Source organism: Saimiri boliviensis, chromosome 16 (genome assembly GCF_048565385.1).
Source record: "Saimiri boliviensis isolate mSaiBol1 chromosome 16, mSaiBol1.pri, whole genome shotgun sequence".
NCBI lineage: Eukaryota > Metazoa > Chordata > Mammalia > Primates > Cebidae > Saimiri > Saimiri boliviensis.
In genome coordinates, this window is record NC_133464.1 from 63,287,909 (window position 1) to 63,313,242 (window position 25,334).

General features: G+C 49.4%; 2 protein-coding genes across 7 annotated transcripts in view; one reads left to right on the forward strand and one right to left on the reverse strand.

Moving 5' to 3' along the window:
* Positions 1-1,776: 1,776 nt before the first annotated feature.
* The window catches only part of LOC120363164 (uncharacterized), a 60,830-nt gene continuing 37,272 nt past the window's right edge, over positions 1,777-25,334 (reverse strand). The window contains exons 10-11 of the mRNA XM_074387349.1: positions 16,586-16,676; positions 1,777-14,295 (exon numbers count right to left, since the gene is read on the reverse strand). The gene's annotated coding sequence lies outside the window, so the exon portion shown is untranslated. The remainder of the gene's footprint in view (positions 14,296-16,585; positions 16,677-25,334) is intronic.
* On the forward strand, positions 10,378-24,099 carry LOC141581633 (apolipophorins-like). 6 transcript variants are annotated; one of them, XM_074387722.1, is made up of 4 exons: positions 10,378-10,768; positions 11,248-11,357; positions 11,563-11,685; positions 23,485-24,099. In XM_074387722.1, the coding sequence occupies exons 1-4, from the start codon at positions 10,378-10,380 to the stop codon at positions 23,620-23,622; spliced, it is 762 nt and encodes a 253-aa protein (XP_074243823.1). In that variant the 3' UTR covers positions 23,623-24,099. The 6 variants fall into 6 exon arrangements, with proteins under 6 accessions (XP_074243823.1, XP_074243824.1, XP_074243825.1 ...); XM_074387723.1 differs by having other exon boundaries at positions 23,411-23,610; XM_074387724.1 differs by having other exon boundaries at positions 11,563-11,679; positions 23,411-23,610.

A 25,334-nucleotide genomic window follows, 5' to 3' on the forward strand; every position in this document is an offset into this window, starting at 1 on the left:
CATAGCATTAAGTAGCGACGGTCTGGCAATAGCGAGTATTGTTTTGACATCTTTTGGGTGAACTGACCAGCTAGTGGCTATCAGAGGGGTGTGTGGGGTGTGTATGCAGCTTGGTAGGGTCATCAAACATGGTATTTATTGTTGCACAAGTCTTTTCTAGAGGATCTCCCATGTGGGGCCCCGGAGTGTAATGAGCTGTCCCCGTGGCCCACCTGCCAGTGTCTGCACCAGTGACCAACAAAGTTCTGGCTTCACAGGCCTCAAGGACTTTGGATTGTACTGTAAGAAACGCTAGTGTGCCATCATTGGAAGTGTCTGGTCATCACGTGGAGATCCATTGCCAGCGGCAGGTTAGGAGCCGGGAGAGCTGGGAGGATGTTTCAGTCAGATAGGCTCGATGACCAGGGCTGGAGCTGGTGGGCAGCGGAGATGGCAGATGGGGTTGACTCTAGTCACGTTCCATAGTGATGGTCGACAGAGTTCCTGATAGATCCAACGAAGGGGTTGTCATTTGAGAGAAGAGGAGTCCTTTGTGTTTATGTCTGAGTTTATAACAGGTTTCTAATTTTGAGAAATCCAGAGTTTAAAAAATTGGGGAAGGGCTGGGCATAGTGGTTCCCACCTGTAATCTCAGCACTTTGGGAGGCCAAGGCAGGCAGATCACTTGGGCTCAGGAGTTTGAGACCAGCCTCGCCAACATGGTGAAACCCTGTCTCTACTAAAAATACAAAAATTAGCTGGGCACTGTGGTGTGCATCTGTCATCCCAGGTACTTGGGAGGCTGAGGCAGGATAATCACTTGAACCCAGGAGACGAAGGTTGCATTGAACCAGGATCCTGCCACTGCACTCCAGCCTGGGTGACAGAGTGAGACGCTATCTCAAGGAAAATCAAAACCGGGGAAGGATCAGCATACAAAGCCATTAGTTGGGCTGTCTCCTGCCCTCTCTCCAGTCCCAGCTTGTGTGATCATGGCTGGGCTTGCTGGCCAAGCCTGTCATTCCGGGTGACACCACAGCCTTTTCAGGACTAGAGACATGCAGCCACCCATGGTCGGCAAGGCTGAGTGGTTCCAGGAGCAGCTGGAGATGAAACTGGTCATGGGGGCAGCCCTGTCATCTTTACAGGGAACCTCACGCAGCAGGCGGGCTGCAAGCTGGCCTCTCTGCATCACTGAGCCATCTGCTGAGTGACCAAGCCCACCTGACAGGTAGGCTATGAAACCCCTTGTGCCCTGTCTCCCCCGTGGCCAGGCTAGGGTGTGGGCCAAATGCCTCCTGATGGTCCTCATCAGCCCAGCCTCTCAATATCAACAACCCATCTAAGGACAGATGTAGGTTCAGTGTGAGCCCCCAGAACCTCCCCAACCTCCAACTGCCCCCACAAACCTTAAAATAGCAGCTTTAGGGTAGTTTTTATTCTCACCCATGGTCAGAAACACATGTAACATTTTGACCTAAAATACACAGGGCATTTAAAACACACACCCAAGCTGAGCAGGTGCTGGGCCGGTGCCAGAGCTGGGGTGGTGGCACCTGGGTGTGCTGCTTATGTGTTCTGAAAGATTCCAAGGTAAGGACAGGAGCTGAGGCTGGGGGCACTTGGAGCAGTGGCTGTTGACTACCTCATGTGGGTGTTTGCGAGTCATAACATAACAGCTGGCCCATTTCCACCTGTGTGTTCTGGATGACCTTCAGTGTTGCAGAAGCAGAAGCTTCAGAAGGTGAAATTTACCCAACAACCCATGATGTGTGGTTAATTCTTTTGTCATCTGTCCTATTTGATTTTGTTTCATTCTATTTTTTTTTTTTTTTTTTTTTTTTTTTTGAGACAGTCTCACAGTGTTGGGATTGGATGCAATGGTGCAATCTTGGCTCACCACAGCCTCTGTCTCCTGGGTTCAAGCGATTCTCCTGCATCAGCCTCCTGAGTAGCTGAGATTACAGGTGCCCACCACCACACCTGGTTATTTATTTTGTATTTTTGTAGAGACAGGCTTTCACTGTGTTGGCCAGGCTGGTTTCGAACTTCTGACCTCAGGAAATCTGCCTGCCTTGGCATCCCAAAGTGCTGGGATTACAGGCATGAGCCACTGTGCCCAGCCTCATTCTACTTTATTCTTGGGCCAAGCACAGTGTCCCATGCCTATAATCCCAGAACTTTGGGAAGCCAAGGCAGGAGGATTGCTTGAGTCCAGGAGTTCAAGATCAGCCTGGACAACATAGTGAGACCCCTGTTTCTAAAACATATGTACACACACACAGCCAAGGTGGTGGCACGTCTGTAGTTCCAGCGACTTGGGAGGCTGAGGTGGGAGGATCAATTGAGCCTGGGAGGTCAAGGCTGCAGTGAACCATGATCAGGCCTGTCTGTGGGCTGTAGTGCAGGGCACAGGTGTTGACTCTTCAATGAGCCCCCCAACCCCAAGGCCCCTGGCATATCCCGAGTCCCATCTTTGCCTGGGGCTCAGGCTGTTGGTCCCTGGGGGCTGACACCTTCTCCTGCCTGCTCTCTGTCCCGGCAGCACTGCTGGAAAGGAAGGAGGAGGATGGACGCTGGGCGGCCACACTGGGTGCCGAGCTCGTCGTGTCAGGACTGGCGGGGCTGTGTGCCCTTAGCCTGCTGCAGCAGCGAGGCCGGCTCTGGACCAACTCCCTGAGGATCCAGTGCAGCCTCCTGGGTAAGGCACTGCACACCTGGCTGTGGGGCAGTTGGAGGTGGCAGAGTCTGCCCTGTTTCTCAAGGCTGTGGTTCTGCAGGCTAAGATATGCTGTCACCACAGGATTTTCCATTAGTCATTCTGTGGGCTCTGAGTAGGACTTAGTACCTGCTCATTAGAAAAGAAATGAGTGTTTTTTGAGGGGACATTCATCCATCTCTTAAGAGCTCCCCAAGAGCAGGTTCTAATGGAGTGACAGGTGAAGCAGACCACAGGGCTGGGAGGACACGGCTGAGGGCAGGCTGGGCTGGGCCCTCCTCCTCTTGGAGCCCTGGTGGAGGGCTGCCTGGCAGAGGAGGGCAGGGGTCCGCTGATCAATCTTCACAGCTCAGGCAAAGCAGCCAGCGCACCAGTGCAGCACCGGCCAGAGGCTGCCGACAGAGAGTGGCTTAGATGGCACTTACCAGCTGGAGCTGGGCCACGAGCTCCACAGCACACAGATACCGGCCTCAGCCACAAGGTGGGTGCCCAGGCCAGGTGGGACATCCAGAGAGAGCACCAGAGTCTGGCAAGGTGATCTGAGTACCCTAAGCTCATTCCTAAAGAGATGAACTTGCTCCTAATAGCATAGCCACATAGGAGTGGATCCAGGGCTGCCACTTCAGCCTCAGTCTTATGTCTCTTCATCCAGGGTTGCTTCAGTCCAGGAGGCAGAGGTTGCAATGAGCCAAGATGGTGCCACTGTACTCCAGCCTGGGCAACAGAGTGAGATCTTATCTCTAAAATAAATAAGTTGAAAAAAAACACACACACAAGGCCAGGCGCAGTGGCTCATGCTTGTAATTCCAGCACTTTGGGATGCTGAGGCGGATAGATCATGAGGTCAGGAGTTCAAGGCCAGCCTGGCCAAGACAGTGAAACCCTATCTCTACTAAAAATACAAAAATTAGCCAGGCGTAGTGGCGGGCATCTGTAATCCCACTTCTCCGGAGGCTGAGGCAGGAGAATCGCTTGAACTGGAGGTGAGTTATGGGAAGCACTGGGATGAGAGCAGCAACAAGAGGCATCTCTGTGTCAGCCAGACCTTCAAGAATGACTCGGGACCCACCCTGAGCAATCACTTCATGGAGGTAAGCCCGGCCACTGCAGCAGAGCCGTGCCGTGTGATTCCAGCGTGGACGGCGGGAGCTAGGGAGCCCCTCATGGCCCTCTGGCCCTGGCTGCAAGGATGCAGGCAGCTGGAACTCAGCCTTGGTGACTTTCCCTTTTGCATCTCCAACCCCACGTCCTCAGAAGTAAGAAACGCTTGTCACAGTGCCAAGGACTGGAAGGAGGGCTTGGGAAGCAGATTTTCAACTGTAAAAATGCATTTTGGAAACAGCAGTTCACTTAAGTTTTTCCCAGAGCAGGGGTTCTTTTGCTGAGTTAGGAATCACGGTGTGCTCAGCTGCTGAACAGGTGGTAGTTCTTCTGTAGCACGCATTTAACCTTATACATATTTTTTTTCTTTTCACATCCAGTCCTGCAAATGGTGGTGGTTTTTATTTTTTTTTCTCGCTGTGTCACCAGGCTGGAGTGCAGTGGCATGATCTCAGCTCACTGTAACCTCTGCGTCCCGTATTCAAGTGATTCTCCTGCCTCAGCCTCCCAAGTAGCTGAGACCACAGGCATGCACCACAACGCTTGGCTCATTTTTGTATTTTAGAAGAGATAGGGTTTCACCATTTTGGCCAGGATGGTCTTGATCTCTTGCCCTTGTGATCCACTGGCCTCAGCCTCCAAAAGTGCTGGGATTATAAGTGTGAGCCATAGTGCCTGACCCAATCTTCTTTTTTTCATGGGCTTCTGTCTTATTCTTACAAGGTCTCCAAGCTAATATTCCTTATGCCTGCTGCCTCAGTTTCTTCAGTCTTCTGCCTGCTTTCTTTTGAGTGTACAGCCTTGTTTCTGTGATGCTTAGTGCCACAGGATCTCTTTCTGGTTCCACAATGAGCTCTTTGTGGCCGCGTGGTCATTAAATGCTCACAGCGGCTTCCTCGACTGTCCTCCTGGCAGGACTAGGAACTTCTGGCCTCTCCACCATCTGGGGCTAAGACCGTGCCCCATGCCAGGGTAGGTGTCCCTCTGACTGGCTATTGAATGCCCCCTCTATATCCTCTCTGCTGTGCCAGAGTCCCATGGCCACCCACAGGGCAGCGAATTTGAAAGAGTGCTCCATGACTGTGCTGTTCACAGCTGTCATTAACTACAGTGAGAGAAAGCAGGAGTGTCGGCACAGGGAAAGGGTCCAGGGCGGAGTCCAGGGGGAACCAGGGCCAGCACCCAGTGTCCTCTCCCAGTCCAGCGCCTTCACATGGGAGGCACTTGGCTGTCCCAGCACTATGTCACCCAGGGTGTTTAGTGGGGCTGCCTAATTGGCAGGTGCTGCATGGCTCAGAGCACACTGTCAGACTCCTAGGACGCAAGCAGGGGTTCAGCATAAACCCCGTTTGTGCAAACAGTTCAGGTGCAGAGAGCCTCGTGTCACTTCTAGGAGTGGGGGAAACCCTCCCCCAATCCAAGTTCCCAGACAACTTGGAAGCAGGCCATGCAGAGGCGGCTCGGGTTTACTGTAACAACTCACCTGCAATCTTCAGTGCCTTCTACTCTATTTCTTTTCCTCCACTTCCCCCACCATTTTAATCCCAGGAACAGGCCCTATCTTCTCCAGACCTGGGCTGGGCCTCTGAGCTCCCCAGAGGCCTCATGGTGGGTGGTGGCTGCCTTTTGCAGGGCCCCTGGCCACACTGAAGAACGCCTTCCTGGAAGTGATGCTGCAGCCCCTGGAGGAGGTGTGGCAGGAGTAGGCAGAGGAGGCCATGTGGTGGCTACAGGCCTGGGTTTCCGGGATGCCAGTCAACCGGGGTCCCAGGCCCATTAGGGTGGGCCGAGGGGCTGTGAAAGGCACCCTGGAGCTGGAGACTGAGGGCAAGGATGGGGCGTGGCTGGCAGTTGAGGACGACAGAGACAGCTCTCTCTGTCCCCTCCCTCTCCAGGTGGCCCACCCAATGCTGTCCGGAGCTGAGGCCACATTTTCACGGGCACTGAAGAGGCTCTGCAAGCCCCTGCTGGACCTGTATGACCTCATAACCAGGTAATGCAGGGTTGGGAGTGGCACATCCGGCATTCCTGCCACATATCAGGTGCAATGCTGAACGCTTTGACACGCTCTGACTCACTGACTCCTCTGACCACCCCATTTCACAGGAGAGGAAGCTGGGGTTTCTTCCTTACTCCATGGAGACCTCACGAGCATGGTCCCAGTGCAGGCAGGATTTTAGGAGCTGCTGCAGAGGGCCACCGTGGGCCAGGCTGACCCCTGCCTTCAGGAAGCTCAGTTTTACTCAGACACAGACATGAAGCATGAGAAATCTACAGCAGGGTGTGCACCGCTCCCTGCAGAGAGCCTGAGAGTCACCTCTTAAGTAGGCCGTTCTTCTCTGTCACATTTCCTTGCTTTTGTTTTGTAATCATCTTTTTTTTTTTTTTTTTTTTTTTAGATGGAGTCTCACTCTGTCTCAGTGGTGTGATCTCAGCTCATTGCAGCCTCTGCCTCCTATGTTCAAGTGATTCTCCTGCCTCAGCCCTCTGAGTTGCTGGGATTACAGGTGTGTGCACTACTACACCTGGCTAATTTTTGGAATTTTTAGTAGAGACAGTGTTTTGCCACTCCAGGCTGGTGTCAAACTCCTGACCTTCAGTGATGCAACTCCTTTGGTCTTCCAAAGTGTTGGGACTACAGGCACGAGCCACCACTCCTGGCCTGTTTTGTAATCTTTTACAAACACATAAAAGCCCTTCTTTCTTGCAGGCTGTGCAGAAGATGACCACAGGCTGGGTGTGGCCCACTGCCCATCATTTACCACTACTGAGCCATACATTAGGTGGCAAATGCCAGAGAAGTGACATTGTTGAGATGGTGGGCAGAGGAACCTATGGTGTGTGGCCATGGCCAGCGTTGAGAAGGTACAGTTTGAGCAAGAGCCATGGGGCCAGTGTGGGAACAGAGCTGCAGGTGGGGGCACCACTGCACAGAGGCCTGGGAGAGAGATGTGCCTGGCCTGTTTTTGAGATGGAGTCTCGTGCTCTGTCACCCTGGCTGGAGTGCTGTGGTGTGATCTCAGCTCACTGCAACCTCTGTCAAATTCAAGTGAATCTCCTGCCTCAGCCTCCCAAGTAGCTGGGATTACAAGCATTCATCACCATACCTGGCTAATTTTTGTGTTTTTAGTAGAGACGGGGTTTCACTATATTTGCCAGGCTGGTCTCAGAATCCTGGGCTCCAGAGACTCGGTGCTGGGATTACAGGCATGAGCCACCTTGCCTGGCCTGTATGAATAGCAAGGTGGTGGGGCTGATGTAACTGGGAGAGACTGGGAGGTCCCAAGGCTGGGGTGGTGAGGGGAGGACTCTGGCTTCTGCTCTGACCTAGGAAGGATGTGATCACCCTTTCACTTCAAAAGGTCCCTTTGGTCCCTGTTTTGAGAACAGTGGGGTGGTGGATAGAAGTGGGGAACCCAGTCTAGAGCAGGAGCCTGGGGCCCAAACATGCTTTTCCCTCACAGCCATGAGGCCCACCAGGACCCAGGACCCAGGCTCCAGGCAAGGGGGCCACCCCTTCTTCCATGCTGGTGTCCTTGCCGAGGATCTGGACTCCAGCTCTGCCTCTTACTGGGATTCCTCTGCAGCGGCCCTGTGTGCCTCAGTTTCCCCAGCTGTAGAACAGGGGCCAAATCCGCATCATGGGGAAAAGGCTCCATGTAACACAAATTTCCGCTCCTGCCATCTTGCAGTCAGAATGTAGGCTGAGGAAGGGAAGAGCTCCCAGGGCGGGGCTTTGGCTTGGTTGAAGAATCACCTGTCTGGTTATTCGCCTACCTGGTGAGTGGGATCTGGTGGGAATGCCAAACAAATGGATTCAACTGGCAGTGAGGGTGTTGAAGCTGCTTCCTGCCCCCAGCTGCAGGGCCTCTGAGCTCCCTAAAAGGTAAGTGAGGCTACCTGTCCCTCCCCCTCACTGGCCCATCAACAACAGACTGTGCAATGTTCCTCTTCCCATTCCGCCCCCACCGGAGCCAAGATCTTCCTAATCATTCAGATCTCACAGGCTTGAGCCTACTCTACATATTGAGAAAGTTCCAGTCCTCCGCTCAGCTGTAGAAACTTCCTAGACCTGTTGGTCGGGCACACTGGCTCATGCCTGTAATCTCAGCACTTTGGGCAGATCACTTGAGGTCGGGAGTTCGAGCCAGCCTGGCCAACATGGTGAAACCCTCACTCTACTAAAAATTCAAAAATTAGCCAGGCATGGCAGTGAGTGCATGTAGTTCCAGCTACTCTGGAGGCTGAGACAGGGGGAGCACTTAAACCCAGGTGGCAGAGGTCGCAGGTAGTCGAGATCATACCACTATACCCGAGTTTGGGAAACAGAATGAGATTCTGTCTCAAAAACCAAAACAATCTCCTACACCTTCCAGCTCCTGTCCTTGGCATCCCCACACACAGGCCCTATGCTACCCAAGACGCGGGGTGGGGGGGGGGCGCAGATCAGACATGACATCAGACATCTGTGTCCTCAAAATAGGGCAGCTTGTTTCTGTCCAAGGCTCAGCCATCGCCTCTACTGTCAGGCCAGCGTCTGTCCTCCTCCACCTCATTATGGGATTTTCTAGAACAAGGACAGCCCCTCCCCAAGAGGCAACCCAATGCTCTCCATGGCAAGGCTCTTCCTGTGGACCTGTGAGCTCCCCCTCTGCAGCCAAAAGGAGCAAGGCTCGGCTAGGCATAGCGACTCGTCCTGTGTGTTCCCTCTAGGAACTACTTAGCGGTGGTGACACTGCCACTGCTGCCTCGGGGCGGGGGGGATGAGCCCTTGGACATGGGCTGGGTGGCCAGCTACCTGGTGGTGTAGAAGCTGCTGCAGCCACTCTGAGAGATGTCCATGGCCAACATGCTCTCGTGTTCTACCAGCTCAGATGCCGCCTGCTGCATGGTCTCTGAGAGTTTGAGTCCTGCCCCGAGCTGTGCCACCTTCCTCCCTGGGAGCCCCCTGCCCCATGGGCACAGCAGCAGACCATGCAGGGGCAGGTACTGTGGGAGCACATGGAAGCCTACAGAGGCTTGTGGCATCACAGTGCCAGGCCCAGAGCTTATTGGACTTCCCAAGGTCTTACGGGACTAGAGCTGAGGCTTCACATCCTGCTTTTCTCCAGATTATAAGGCCTGGCCCAGCAGTGCAGCCAAGGGGGGTGCTGGGATGACTGGCTCTGGGCTCCTGGGGAGCTTGCATGTGGCTCGGGTGAGTCTGCTAACCTCTATGGACTCAGCTTCCTCTACTGTGAAATGCAGGTAATCACGTGGCTCACTCATATGGGTAACGGGCATGTACAGTTCTTAATGCACGAGGGAGCCCCTCATGTCCATGGGGAGCCAAGGTACCCAGGCTTGGCAAGGAGCGGTTTATCTGTGTGAGACTCACATGGAGGCCTACGGCTCCCTAGAAGCATGGGTGTAGTCAGGTCTAAGCAGCACACTGATCTTTTAGAAAACAGCCTGGTCTTCAAGTTGTGTGTGTGTCACCATGGGCTGCTCTGTGCCCTCAGTTCTGACAGCTGACCACGGCGCTGGTAGTGTCTCCCTTGGGATGCTGACCCTGGCCAACAGGTGTCTGGCTGTGCACGATGGATGGTGCTTTCCCGCCATGGGCACGAGCACCCCCAAGGCACCGCTCAGGGGCCGCGCTGGCTGGACTGGTCACACTTGCTCCTTCACAGGCCATCCCTTCCGTACCCTGAAGAGGGCAGGTCAGCAGGACACTGCTGTCATGTTTGAGGGAGCCATTGGCCATCCACTTAAACAGTCAATGCTTTTCTCTCCGCGGCCCTCCCAACCCCCACCAGTAGCTTCCTTGAGATTAAATGGATGACTGGTATGATTTTTTTGACTCTAGGTCTCACTCTGTTGTCATGGTTGGAGTGCAGTGGTGCAATCTCGGCTCCCTGCACCCTTGACCTCCTGGGTTCAAGTGATCCTCCTGCGTCAGCCCCGCCAAGTGCTGGGATGGCTTAGCGCCACCATGCCTGGCCGATGTGTGAAATTTAAGTGCACCATTCAGTGGCTTCTAGTTTATTCAGAGCGGTGCATGCCTCACCACAATTGATTTTATAACATTTTTATCATCCTCAGCTGAAACCCTGCAGCTGCCAGCCTGCCTGCTGTGTCCAAGGCTGTGCCTGCTGTGGACATCTGATGTAAACAGAGGTATGACTGGCCTCTGAGCCAGGCTTTTGTTACTTAGCACAGCAGTTTTGTAGCGGTTCTGGGGACTCCATTCCTCGTTAGGGCTGAATTGGTCCATAGCCCTTCAGCTCATGTCATCCTGAAGCAGGTGAGGGATCGCTGGGCCGCTGGCTGCTGCACCAGGAGAGGGGGACTCCTGGCCTCAGGGCAGGCTAAGCTGGGGCTCTAGGCATTGGGGTGCCCAGCAGGCATTGGGCTCCTACTGTGGTGGGTGGAGCTGGCTCCACTCACCCTGCCTTTGGGGCTGCTTCTCCCCAGACCATGCCCTGGTTGCCCGGGCCCAGCATGTGGTGACTTTCGACAGCCAGGTGTGGGACCTCAGCACCCAGTGTGGCAGCATCCTGCTGGCCCAAGACTTTGCTCACAACACATTCTCCCTGATGCTGAGTCAGACAGGCTCGGGGCTCACCGCCCTGATTGTGGAGTTGAACCACGTGACCCTCATCTTCTACCCCAGCCTGCAGGTGAGGAGGAGAGGCCCGAGCTTCCCCCCGGAGACCTGTGCCTGTGACAGGTTGCCTGGGGAGATGGCCCTTTCAAACTTGTCCGCTGGCTATGGGTCAGCCCTCCTGCCTACCCCCTCTGGTCCACAAGCCTACAGGCTGTACAACTCCTCCCTGCCAGGGGAGAGCTGTCCAGACCTCCAGCTGCTTCTTGCCATGAAAAGGAGGGACGTCCCCAGGATTGAGCTGGCCAGTGAGGATGGGGTCTCCATCTCCTGTGATGTGCCCACTGGCCTCTGCAGCCTGACTCTGGGCCTGTGGCACCACGGTGAGTCTGGGCCCTGGCGGGGTTGGCCCCACCACCAAGATCCTTTTCGGGATGCACCATTCTCAGCTTCCAGTGCGACAGGTCCCCGGGCTGTAGGCAGCTACTGTGGTTGAGATGATGGCACTGAGGTCCAGGGCTTTCTGCCCCCACCCCTGGGATATGTGGCTCCGAGGTGGATTGGCCTTTCTATGGTCCCTCTGCCAAGGAACATAAAGGGTGGGCCTGGATTCTGGCCACTCGAGCTGAGGCCATTGGGAGGGGATGGGGGCGGGGGGAGACACATGCTGTTCTTAGACCCTGTGCTTTCTCTCCCGCCTTTGATGAGGGTATGGAGCCAGAGCCCTGGGCTCTGGGAGACTGGGGTGGAGGTGGCAGGATTCTACCGCTTCTCAGTGTGCCTCAGGTTTGTCTCTCATACAGGTCCCCAGGGGGAGGATCACGGGCTCTCAGGACCTCCTCAGCTTCCCTCCTCCCCACAGGCATATCCACTGGCCTTCTGGGCACCACCGACAATAAAGCAGGCAATGAGCTGATGTTGCCGGATGGCTCTGTGGCCTGCAGCGTGGAGGAGCTCAGCCTGGCCTGGCAGGTGAGCAGGTGCACCTGCCCTTCCTCCCTCTGGGTGAGGCTCTTGAGGGCTGCTGGCTGCAGAGTCCCAGGAGAGGCAGGTGGCCTGCTGGCTCTGCAGAGGTCTTTGCAGACCCAGGGTTGGGGGAGTCTCCTGCTGAGGTCGATGTAGGTGGGGGAGCCACATGGTCCAGCGGGAGGCCTACGTCTTGTGTCTGTCCCACCAGGTGGATGGTGACTGTAGGGCCGCCGAGAAGACTCAGCCGACCTGCCCAGGACAGAGCCCCACCTGCCCGGCCTTCTTCCAGGGCCCCGGCTCCAGCTTGGGGAACTGCTTCTGGGTGGTGAATGTAAGCCTGGGCCCTGGGACACAGAAAGCCCCTTCCCCAGTCTACCCTGGGGAGTGGCAGGGAGGAGGGGCCTAAGATAGAGAGAGTGGGTAGCCCTGATTTCAGGTGGACCCTGCACCATTCCTCAGCCTGTGTGTGCAGGACCCCTGTGGCACCGGGGAGCTCCAGCTTGCCTGCACTCTGGTGGCTGCCTACAGCCACCTGTGTGCCTGCAGCTTCATGTCCCTGGCCCCTCCTCCACAGTGCGGTCAGCTGGCTGGCACTCTGCCCCCTGTCTGGTATCTGCCTTCCAGCCGGAGGGAAAACCCATCTCTCTCTCTTGCCAGGGAGGACAAATAATTGGCATTCAAGGAGCTAAGAGTCGAAACAAAACATTTACAGCCTGACACAGCGTGGATGTGTGTTCCCTCCAAATCTCATGTTTGTTAGAGGGGGTACCTCCCTCATGGATGGCTTAGCACCCTCTGTTTGGTTTGGTGAAGCATGACTTCTTGCTCTATTAGTTCACATAAGAGCAGTTTGTTTATAAAGAGCCTGGCCCCTCCTCTCTCTCTTTGCACCCCCTGCTGTTTCTGCCATGATCATAAGCTTCCCGAGGCCTCACCAGAAGCCAAGCAGATGCTGGAGCTGTGCTTCTACAGCCTGTAGAACTGTGAGTTAGTTATATCTTTTATTTATGAACTGTCCAGGCTGGAGTGTAGAGGCACAATTTTGCCTCATTTCAACTTCCACCTCCCAGGTTCAAGCAACACTCCTACCTCGGCCTCCCAAAAATACAGTCAGGTATTTTTGTAGAGATGGTGTTTTGCCGTGTTGGCCAGGCTGGTCATGACTTCCTGACCTCTGGTGATCCACCTGCCTCGGCCTCCCAAAGTGCTGTGATGGCAGGCGTGAGCCACCATGCCCAGCCTCACTAGGGATTTGAATGTACACTCCCATTTAGAGAAAATGCTCAGCCCCTGTTTTTCCTCTGCTCTCATAGTGCAAAAATCATCATCAACACAGAAGATGACTTCTGTGAGCAAATGTGTGGGGGTTTGTCCCCACTACCAGGGTGGACCTCTAATTCAGTTCTAACAGTAGCTGCCTTGAGATTCTTTAGCCCATGCTGCATATGATTGCTACAGCCAAAGCCCCACTAAAAGGGCATAGAGGTCAGTATCAACAAGAGGACTGGAAAATATGACAAAGGGAGGATGAAATGCGAGGATCCAACATGTCTCAAAGAAATTCCAGGCCGGCTGTGGTGGCTCATCCCTGTAATCCTAGCACTTGGAAGGCCAAGATGAGTGGACCACCTAAGGTCAGGAGTTTGAGACCAACCTGGCCAACATGGTGAAAACCCATCTCTACTAAAAATACAAAAATTAGCCAGGAATGGTGGTATGTGCCTTTAATTCCAGCTACTTGGGAGGCTGAGGCAGGAGAAATGCTTGAACCCAGAAGGTGGAGGTGGCAGTGAGCCAAGATCTTGCCTCTGCACTCCGGGCTGGTGACAGAATGAGAGTCTCTCAATAAAAATTCCAGAATGAAAATAGAGACAGGACCCAGGACCCTTTAGAGTCAGGAGGCACAATCCCCAATACAATAAATCCATCCATACCTAGACCCATCCAAACACAATTGCAGAAAAGACAAAGAACAGCTCCTAAAAGCTACTGAGGAGGGTGGAAAGAAGGAAGAACATGTTGACAATTGCTTTCCCACCCGCAGCAACAGAAGACAGTGGAGTAAGAGAAAGTAAGCATGAGGTTAGAGATGATCCCCAGCTCAACTATTACTGAATGAAATAACCTCTCAGCACCGATCTGTCTAGAGATCTCTTTACCTCAAACGGACACTTTCTCAAGGGACACATCCCCATGTTCATTTACGTACTGTCTGTGTCTGCTTTTCTGCTATAGTGGCAGAGTATCTGCAAGGGAGACCACATCTTTGCTCTCTGAAAGACTCAATTAGGAAGATGGAGAGATAAGCTACTGATTGGGAAAAACCCAATTGGTGGTTTACAAACCACCGATCAGACCAAGGACTCATCTATCTCCAGAGACTCATCTCTAGAATCCATAAAGAACTCAAAGCTCAAAAGTAGGCCAGGTAGAGTGGCTTACGCTTGTATTTCTAGCACTCTTGGAGGCTGAGGTGAGATGGCTTGAACCCGGGAGGTCAAGGCTACAGTGAGCCATGATTACACTCCTGGCAGCATGACAGAGTGAGGCCTCGTCTCACAAAACAAAACCTCCAAAGTAAAAAAATGGGAAATAATGCATGAACAATGTTTTCACTCCCAATCATAGAGAAACAAGGTAGTGCTACACACCTGAGCTCCGGTGAGTTCCAGCACGGGTTGGTGAGTTGCAGGGACTCCGCAGCATAAAGCATTAGTTGAACATCCAAATGGCCAGGTTGTGATTTCAGCATCCACTGATGAGTGCATTATAAAAAGCACTGTCCTAGTGCCAAAATGGTGGTGGTTGATGAGAAAAAAGTGAGGCTTAGGGGCAGGAATCAAGGTCACGGTCTACCAACCAGATCCTCTCGGGAAGCAGCGTTCAACTCATGAAGTGCCAAGACAGGAGATGGTGTCGCTCCAGTGGAAGCCTGGAGAATCTGGAATCAAGCAGAAGCACTCATTGTTCTGACCGTGTAAGCTACTACAGCGATTAACAGAACATCTGGGACGACAGGCAACTCAGAAGATTTACAGCCACAGGGTAACAATGGAGTCTTATCTGCAGTTAAGGTCCTCTGTATTCCTGTTAGGGTTTATTTATTTTTTTGAGACAGAGTCTTGCTCTGTCACTCAGGCTGAAGTGCAGTGGAGCAATCTCAGCTCACTGCAACCTTCTCCTCCCGGGTTCCAGCAATTCTCCTACCTCAGCCTCCTGAGGAGCTGGGATTACAGCCATGTGCCACCACGTCCCGCTAATTTTTTTGTGTTTTTAGTGGAGACAGGGTTGCACCATGTTGGCCAGGATGGTCTCAAACGTCGGACCTCATGATCCGTCTGCCTTGGCCTCCCAATGTGCTGGGATTACAGGTGGGAGCCACCGTGTCTGGCCGGCTTTACTTGTGTTAAATCAAGGGCTAAATTCTTCCCCTCTCTTGGACACCGGTGAAGTATTTAAGAAAAGCAGTCACCAATTACAGTTAACATTTGAAGGACAAATTTAAAGGTGGTTATAAGTTACAAAATAAAGCCGTCTTATGAACTCTCATAAGAAAAAAAGAATATTAAGACACTTTTTGTTATCTTTTTGGGATAGGGTCTTGCTCTGTCCTCCAGGCTGGAGTACAGTGGTGCAGCCTCCCAAGTAGTTGGGATTACAAGCATCCACCACCATGTTTTTGTCTTTTTAGTAGAGACAGGGTTTCACCATGTTGGCCAGGCTGGTCTCAAACTTCTGAGCTCATGTGATCCTTCCACCTATCACCTGACCAGAGAAATTAAGACATTCTCAGATAAACAAAAGCTGAGACAGTTCATTACATTGGGACCTGTCCTGCAAGAAATGCTAAAGGGAGTTCTTCAAGTCAAAACAAAAAGATGCTAGGTGGACATTTGAAGCCGCATATAAAGACCTGTATTATTGGAATTTTGATTCACATCTCTGATTTTAATTATTTTACTGGATTTAAAAGAGATGTGTAACCATAAGCCTATGTTAAATATGTAATTTATTTTAAAAAATTAGGCATGGTGGCGTGCACCTGTAGTCTCGGCTATGGAGGATCACTTCAGTCCAGGGGCTTCAGGTTACAATGAGCTACGACAGTGACACTGCACTCCAGCCTGGGTGACAGAGTGAGACCCTCTCTCTAAAATATAGAAATACTTTGTAATGAAAACATAGGACGGGGTAGAGCTGTCGAGGAGTTGAATATTTGTTATGTGATTGAACTTACTAGTTTAAAATCAATTGCTATATCTTCAGGATGTATTATGTAATCCTCATGGTAATTACAAAGAAAATATCTATAGAATGTACACAAAAGGAAGTAAGAAGGGATTCTAAGTGTATCACACACAAAAATTAAACACAAAGGCAGGCAGAAGGAAGGAAATGAGAAAGAAAACAAACCATAAGCCATGCAGAAAACAATCCACAGAGTGGCACCTAAAAGCCCCGTAAATGGGGTGCTGGAGTCCTCCCAGAACAACTGCTCACCTTAGTCCCTGGCTGTGGGCCTCATGGCACAGTCACCCACCAGGCTATTGAGTTTCATCAGATGATAATCTTTAAAAGTGCAAATTATTTCCACAATCTAAAGACAGTAAGAGACTTACACATAGGATGACAAAAAAGATACTCCATGGAAGTGGTAACTGAGAAAAGGAGGGAGGAGCTAGATTAATCTCAGACTAAGTAGACTTAAGGTCCAAAGCTGTTGTAAGAGATAACAATAGTCCATTCACCAAAAAGATGCAACAGTTATAAAGGTATGTGCAACGCACCTCAGAGCTCCTAAATATACGACTCAAACACTGACAGAATGAAAGAAGAAACAGTTCTATGAAACTTGTAGGAAACTTCAACACCTCTTTTTTTTTTTTTTCCCCCCCAGACAGAATCTTGGTTTCCCAGGCTGGAGTGCAGCTGCAACCTCCTGAATTCAAGTGATTCTCGTGCCTCAGCCTCAGAGTAGCTGGGATTACAGGTGTATGCCACCATGCCCAGCTATTTTTAGTAGAGACAGGGATTCACCACATTGGCCAGGCTGATCTTGAACTCCTGACCTCAAGTGATCCACCCACCTTGGCCTCCCAAAGTGCTGGGATTACAGGCATGAGCCTCTGTGCCTGGCCCAGTAATTGACTTTCAATAATAGATACAACACCCAGACAGAGGATAAAGAAGGAAAGAGAGCTTGAATGATACTACAGACAAATTGGACCTACCAGACATACACAGATGAGTTCACCCAGGAGCAGAATACACATTCTTCAAAGTACATGTGGAATGTTCTCTGGGAAAGGTCATACATTAGGCCTGAAAGCAAGATTTGATACATTTTAAAGGACTGAAATCATAATAGCAGAATGAAAACTGGAATATTCACAAATCTATGGGAACTCAACAACATACTACAAAACTATAAATCAAAGAAAAATAAGGAAAATTATAAAGTATTTTGAGACAAAACAACATATCAAATCTGTGGGATGCAGCAAAAGCAGTGCTATGAGGGAAATTTATAGCTGTACATGCTTACATTAAAAAAAAAAAGCTGGCTCTAGGTAGTGGCTCACATCTGTAATCCCAGCACTTTGGGAGGCCAAGATAGGCAGATAACCTGATGTCAGGAGTTCAAGACCAGCCTGGCTAACATGGACACCCCATCTTTACTAAAAACATAAAATTAGCCAGGTGTGGTGGCAAGCACCTGTAATCTCAGCTACTTGGGAGGCTGAGGCAGGAGAATCATTTGAACCCATGAGGAGGAGGTTGCAGTGAGCCAAGATTGTACCACTACGCTCCAGCTTGGGAGAGACAGCTAGACTCCGTTTCCCCCCACCCCCGCGCCCCACACACACAAAAGCAGCAATAGCCAGGCATAGTGACACTGTTCTATAATCCCATCTACTTGGAAGGCTGAGGCCAGGAGATTGCTTGAACCCAAGAGTTTGTGACTAACTCAGCAAGTGGCAAGACCCTCTCTCAAATAAAAGAAAAAGGAAAAAGCTCTCAAACCGCAATCCTAACTTTGTACCTTAAATTATTAGGAAGGGAAGAACAGCCTAAACCCAAAGTAGGAGAAGGAAGGAAATACTTAAGGTTAGAACAGAAATAAATGAAATAGAAGATGAATCAGTGACCAAAAACTTGACAAGAAAGTACAAGAACAGATGGCTTCATGGGTGACTTGTACCAAACATTTACAGAATCAATACCAATCCTGCTCATCTTCTTCCAAATTATGGAGGAAAGAATACCTCCAAACTCATTCTGTAAGGCCAGCATTACTGATACCAAAGACAGACAAAGCAGAAGAAAACACACCACAATTCCTGATCAATACAGATGCAAAAGTGCTCAAGAAATTACTAATGAGAATTCAACAGCATCATAGAAAGATTACATAACATGATCAAATAAGATGTATGCCTGGAATGGAAAGGTGGTTACCATATAAACATTAGGGTAAGATACCACATTAACAGAATGAAGAAAGAAAACACGTGATAATTTGTTTCAATTAGTACAGGAAAAGCATTTAATGAAGTTTAATATCCTTTCATGATTAAAAACATACTGACTAGAAATTAAAACAACCTCAACCTAATAAAAGTCATATGAACAACCTCCAGCTAGTATCATTCTCAATGATGAGAGAAAAAGTTTTCCAAGAGGAGGAATAAGAACAGTGATGTCTGCTTTCATAATACTGGAAATCCTAGCCAGAGCTACTAAGAAAGAAAGAAAAAAGAAAACGCATCAAAACTGGAAAGGAAGAAGTGAAATTTTCTCTGTTAACAAATGACATGATTTTCTTTGTAGAAAATCCTGAAGGCTGCACAAAATAAACTGTTAGAACTAATAATTTGTTCAAGAATCAGAATTATGAAATCAACACACAGGAGTCAGTTGCATTTCTACACACTAACAGTCGATGATCCAAGAAGAAAATTAAGAAAACAGTTCCTGCTGTCTTGGTTGTGGAAGCCTATAGTCCCAGCTACTTGGGAGGCTGAGGTAGGAAAATCGCTTGAGCCTGGGAGGTCAATTCTGTCAGTTTTTATAACGATTATGCCTGTGAATAGCCAATGTACCCTAGCCTGGGCAACATAGTGAGATACTATCTTAAAAAAAAAAGAAAAGGTCAGTTTACAATAGCATCAAAAAGAATAAACCAGGAATAAACTCAAGCAGGAGGCAAAGACTTTGGAAGGATTTTGAGTTCCAGAGACCGGTTGTGTAACAAATGTAAAGGCATCTCATACTTATGTATTATAAGGCTTAGTTTCCTTAAGATGTCAATATGACTCAAAGTGATCTACAGGTTTAGTTTAATTGCTCTCAAAATCTGTGACATTTTTTCTTCAATTATAGAAAAATCCATCCTTATAAATTGTGTAAAGTTTATACACAATTTCAAGAGATCCCAAATGGCCAAAGCAATCTTGAAAAAGTAACAAAGTTGGAAGTCTTTTATTTCTCAATTTCAAAATGTATTATTAAAAGCTACAGTGGGCTGGGCATGGTGGCTCAAACCTGTAATCCCAGCACTTTGGGAGGCCGAGGTGGGCAGATCACAAGATCAAGCGATCAAGACCATCCTGGCCAACATGATGAAACCTCATCTCTACTAAAAATACAAAAATTAGCCAGGTGTGGTGGCACATGCCTGTGGTCCCAGCTACTCAGGAGGCTGAGGCAGAAGAATCCCTTGAACCCAGGAGGCAGAGGTTGCAGTGAGCCGAGATTGCACCACTGCACTCCAGCCTGGTGACAGAGCAAGACTCTCAGAAAAAGAAAAAAAAAAAGAAAACAAGCTACAGTGGTCAAAAGTGTGGTATGACAGTAAAGACATACAGAGAGACCAGTGGAATGGAATACAGAGTGCAGAAGGAAACCCTTACACATGTGGTCAAATGAGTTCAATAAAGATGCCAAGATTTTTCAATCAGGGAAGGAATAGTCTTTCAACAAATGGTGTGGGAAAACTAGATATCCACATGCGAAAGAATGAAGTTAAAGCCTTACCTTATATCATGTTAAAAAAAACAAACAAAAACAAACAAAAAAAAAACCACAAAAAAAACCCTCAATAATGAATCAAAGACCCAGGTGTAAGATCCGAAGCTATACAATTCTTGCTCTTTTGAGACAGAGTCTCACTCTGACACTGAGACTGGAGTGCAGTGGCGTGATCTTGGCTAACTGCAACCTCCGGCTCCCGGGTTCAAGCAATTCTCTGCCTCAGCCTGCCAAGTAGCTGGGATTACAGGTGCCCATCACCACACCTAGATAATTTTTGTATTTTTAGTAGAGACAGGGTATCTTGGTCAGGCTGGTCTTGAACACCTGACCTCATGATTCACCCCCTTTGGCCTCCCAATGTGCTGGGATTATAGATGGGAGCCACTGTTTGCAGCTGACAACTCTTAAAACATAGAAGGAGAGCTTCCTTTGGCGATGATTTCTTGCATATGACACCAAAGGCCCAAACAACAAAAGGAAAAGTAGACAAATTGGATTGCTTCAAAGAATACTATTAACAGAGTAAAAAGGCAAACTGCAGAATGATAGGACAGAGGTGCAAATTACATGTGACTGAGTTCCCATCTAGAATAGATAAAGCACTCTCACAATGCAACAACAAAACCCAACTAAGGCAGTTCAAAGATGCGCAAAGGATGTGAATAGACAGTCCACCAAATAAGAGATGCAAATGGCCGTTCAGCATATAAAAAGATGCTCACCATTACTATTAGGGAAACAAACCAAAACCACAGGGAGAGGCTGGGCATGGTGGCTCACGCCTGTAATCCCAGCACTCTGAAAGGCTGAGGTGGGCAGATCACTTGAGGTCAGGAGTTTTGAGACCAGCCTGGCAGACATAGTAACACCACATCTCTACTAAAAATAGAGTAAAAATGAGTGTGGTGCCATGTACCTGAAGTCCCAGATGCTCCGGAGGCTGAGGCAGTAGAATTTCTTGAACCTGGGAGGTGGAGGTTGCAATGAGCCAAGATTGCACCACTGCACTGTAGCCTGGGTGACAGAGCAAGACTCCACCTCAAAAAAAGAAACATAAGAAGACCTACATGGAGAGGCCACCTCAGACTCATTAAGATTACTGTAATCCATACAGAAAATAAAGTGTTAGCGAGGATGCTGAATTGTTGGCAGCCTTGTGTACTCTTACTGGGAGTTTAAAGTGGGGCTGTAGCTATGGAAAACAGTGTTTAAACTTTTCATCAAAAAATTAAAAACAGGCCAGGCGTGGTGGCATACACTTGGAATCCCAGCACGTTGCGAGGCCGGGGCAGGAGGCTAGGAGTTGAGGCTAGGAGTTCAAGACCAGTCTGGCCAACATGGTGAAACCCATCTCTACTAAAAACACAGAAACTCACCAGGCATGGTGGTGTAGGCCTGTAATCCCAGCTACTCGGGAGGCTGAGGGGTAAGAATCACTTGAACCCAGGAGGCAGAGGTTGCAGAGAGCCAAGATTGCACCACTGCATTCCACCCTGGGTGACAGAGTGAGAGACTGTCTCAAAACAAAGGATTACCATATAATCTGTCTTGAAACAAAGAATTACCATGTAATCTAGCATTTCCACTTCTGGGTATGTACCCCCTGCAATTCAAAGGGCCGCACACATTTATACACTGATGTTCATAGCAGCGTTGTTGAGAGCAAATTCTGACATGTGTGAGAAATCATATTGTTTGCTGAGAAATCCTATTGAGATCAGCGGCAAGAAAAACCAAGTCAGCCCCCCAAAGCGGAAAACTGCCCCCAAAGCAGCAAACTGCTCAAAGCATAAAACAGCATCCAATATAATTATGTCTCATGCCAGATGAATGAGTTCTTTGAACACAGGATGTGTGACCCTTTCCTTTGTTCCCTCGTAAAAAGCATTTTCTGGTTCATCTTTAAACTATAGTAAACACACACTAGCTTCCTGGTTAGTTTACCTTTAACCAATGAAAGAACACAGAGCATCTGCTTGTAAAACTTGTCACTGGAAAGTCAAGAATAAATACATAGGTCAGAGTCTGGTCTGGACTCAGCTGGAAATGCTGTGAGACCCCTGGTGCTCCACTCTGAACCCACCTTTTGCTATCTCTGTGTCTGTTTCTTAATTCCTTCAGTGCCGCATGACTGGGGGTCTCCAAGGCTGAGCTGGCCTCAGCACAGCGTTATTCATAGGAGCTGCAAGATAGCAGCAACACAAGTGCCCACCAACAGATAAACAAATGTGCTCTCTCCATACAGTCAAACATTATTCAGCCTTAAAAAGGAAGGAAATTCTGACGCATGCTAGCACACAGATGAACCTTGAGGATGTTATGCAAAGTGAAATAAGCCAGTCACAAAAAGAGAAATACTGTATGATTCCACTTATGGGAAGGACCTAGAGTAATCAGATTCACAGAGACAGAAAGTAGAGTGGTGGCAGCCAGAAGCTGGGAGAGCCAGTAATGGCTTATTGAATGGGGACAGAGTTTCAGTTCAGCAGGATTTAGTGAGTTTCAGAGTTTGGATGCACAAAAATATGAATGTACTTACACTGGTGTACTTTAAATGGTTGTGGTAGATTTTTTGTGTTTTACCACATTGAAAATTTTTGACATTGGAAATGTATATTTATTGAGCACCTCCATGCTGGGCATGATGATAGGATTATGGACACTGTAGTTATAAAAAACACTCATAGGGAGGTACAATTCTAAGTGTAAAAACTAGCACAGACAGACAATAATAGATACAGACCTACAGGACTCAGATAGTAGACTTATTAGACAGAGATCATAGATTTCAGCAGGGAACCAGAAATTATTAAAATTACTAATCATTAAATTTATAGTTTAGTAATTTAGGCAATCAGCTAATTTACTAATTACTGAAAATTACATACTGAAAAAGAACCAGAATGTAGTAGAAAGAGATGGCAGAAAAGGTCACCTAAAGCTCATCTTTTAGACATTGCTCTTAGCAGATGAGGGATAGAAGGGCACTTCCTGGCCAGGCGTGGTGGCCCATGCCTGTAGTCCCAGCCACTCAGGAGGCTTAGGCAGGGGAGCCACTTGAACCCAGCAGGCAGAGGTTGCAGGGAGCTGATACTGTGCCACTGCACTCCAGTCTGGGCAACAGAGTGAGACTCCATCTCAAAAAAATAAATAGCAGGATGTGATGGCTCATACCTGTAATCTCAGCACTTTGGGAAGCCAAGGTGGGTGGATCACTTGAGGACAAGAGTTGGAAACCAGCCTGGCCATACCCTGTCTCTAATAAAGATAGAAAAATTAGCTGGGTGTGGTGGCAGGCATCTGTAATCTCAGCTGCTCAGGAGGCTGAGGCAGAATTGCCTGATCCCAGAGGCAGAGGTTGCAGTAAGCCATTGCACTCCAGCCTGGGTGACAGGGTGAGACTCCATCTCAAAAAAATTAAATTAATCCCATCTTTTAAACAGTTCTCCTAGCAGATGAGGGATACAAGAGCACTTCCTTACCGTGGTAGCTCTGAGTGTCCAGTCTGTGCCCTTGACCACCACACCTAATGGGGAAACAGTAGAGCAGCCTCCACTGCAAGCTGTACTGAAGATCCCATCCACACAGTGAGAGTTCCCTTTAGCCTGCACTTTGGGTTGCATGCATCCCGAGCTCTCAATGCATCATGTGCTAAGGTTCCACCCTCCCCTGGGCTGGGAAGTATGTCTTGGTCTTCTTTCTCCAGGGTGCTGGTGGCAGAGGCTCACATGGAGTGTGTGCTCCATAGACGCTTGTTCAGTTTCCTAGGAACTCGGCAAGCTGGGCCTAACACCACTGCCTGCAAAGGCCTGGCAGGTGTAGGGGCTCATCAACCCCTGCCTGCTGCTCTTACAGAAAGAGGAGAGAAAAATGGGTGGGAGTGGATGGAGAGTTGTCCTTTTAGTAATGAGGGCCAGGAGCTGTAACAGGGGCCCCAACATAATTGATCTCAGGAAACAGCAGGGGCCCCTCTCCTCTGGGGCCCATAGCCTGGCCTTACTTCTCTTCTCACTTCTTTTCAGATTGAGATTTCATCTAAGCCAGCACTAGGCTGCCAAAAACTTCAAACTCCTTCACCCTTCTACTCTAATTCCAGCTCCTTAACAAGGACAAGATTCTTGCCTGGGACAGAATAACCAGCATGGAATGCCAGGAAACTCAAAAGCACACGTTCTTCAAATGCAGGGAAGAAGGGCTGTTTGCCATTGCGCTCAAAATACTTCTGAGGACATGAAACTCTCCCACCGGCCTGGGTAATTCTCCCCTTTCCACTGTAATCCAAGAGACAGCATGGCCAGCGAGTCTCAGCGCTGCAGAGAGAGCTCTACCCGCTCCTGTTCATGCCCAAGGTATTTATTAACTTATTCAACAGCCATGTGGGAAGCACTGCTTCAGAACGCTGACTGTGCTCAGGGGGACACAAAGTCAGGTTCTCAGCTGCCTGGTCCTGGCTTTCCCTGCCTGACCCAGGGGTCTCCTGAGGCAGGAGCTTTTATGAGGGGAACTGACAGCTCTTCAGAAGCCTGATAGAGAACTGCGATCTGGGGTAGACACACGAGGACTGAAGGCTTTCGAGGGCCTCTGTTTCGGTAGGGACACCTGTGAATTCAGGCTCCCAGGCTAGAGCATTCAAAGTTTTTCTACTTTCTTTTGGAACATAACTTTTCCTTTGAGTTTTCAACTGAAGAATAAACCTACCAGAATCCAAGAATGTGTATCTGGATTGCTGGGGCTGATCAACTCAGGAGATGGGGAGATGTGGGCATTTATGTAATCTTCTCACCGATAGGGGGAGCCCTCTTTAGGCTGAGCATTTGGTAGTAGATTGCAGGGTCCAGATTCCAGAGCAAAGGGCCAGGTGTCAGCCACAGGGACTGAGGCAAGTTGAAGGCCAGATGCCAGACTTAGCTGTCCCTGGCCTCCACACCCATGAATCCCTGGTGCACAGCAGGTGCTAGGTGAAGTTCAGAAGAAAGAACTCCAGGGTAAATGGGAATGAGCAGGTTGGTCCTCCACATTCCCATGCTGGAGGAAAGAGAAGGGAAGGTGGCTGGGATCTGAGTGTTTGCTATGGTTACAGCCTGAAGACCCCGGAGCCCAGGCACTACTCCAAGTGCCTTGAAAGATGTTTGATCTTAAGCCTTACAATAGTCCAAGGAGGAATGGATGATCTCCTTAATGAGGGAAGAAACAAAGGCTCAGAGAGTTGAGGGGAATCCCCAAAGTTAATATAACCTACAAATGGCCAAGATGGTGCTGATGCGGGCCTGTCTGCCTCCCAATGCTGTCCAAGCTCAATCACGCCCCCACCACTTCTGCTTTTGTAGTAATAGCCTTACGCCACATATTCTACCAGTTACTTTATGAAAGAAAGTCAAGTAAACTTTAGCCATATCCCAAGCCATAATAGGTAGCTCCTGTTCAAAATACCCTGTAAATCAGGTCATGCAAGATCAGAAATGCACACACAACTGTTACAGGTGCTGTGCTGGCCACTGTTTTGGGGAACTCAGCCTAGGAATATGAGTGAAGAGATAAGCAAATCACTGGCGTGCAGGGGGCCCTGAGCAATTCAGAGTCAGACGCAACTAGGGTGTGCAGCCACCTGACCTGCTGGTTTCCCAATATGCTTAGTGGATTCGTGATGTGGGGTCCACAAAGGAAACGCAGAAGCCTTCCCTTCCTGCCTCCCACACTCTGTGGGTCAAGTATTTACCAAAAACACAGCAGTGGACTGGACACCAGCAGAGATACAAAGAGGGAAAAGCAGTTCTCCCTTCACAAGGCAGGTTGGACAACATCTATATTTTGCAGTTAGGAGGTACGGGCGGAGTGTGTGTGCATGCCCAGAATTTAAAGACAAACAGATGGGAGAGGGAATGATTCCAGCAGAAAGACAAATAAATATTCATATCGACAATATACACTGAACTGCAGCCTAGACAA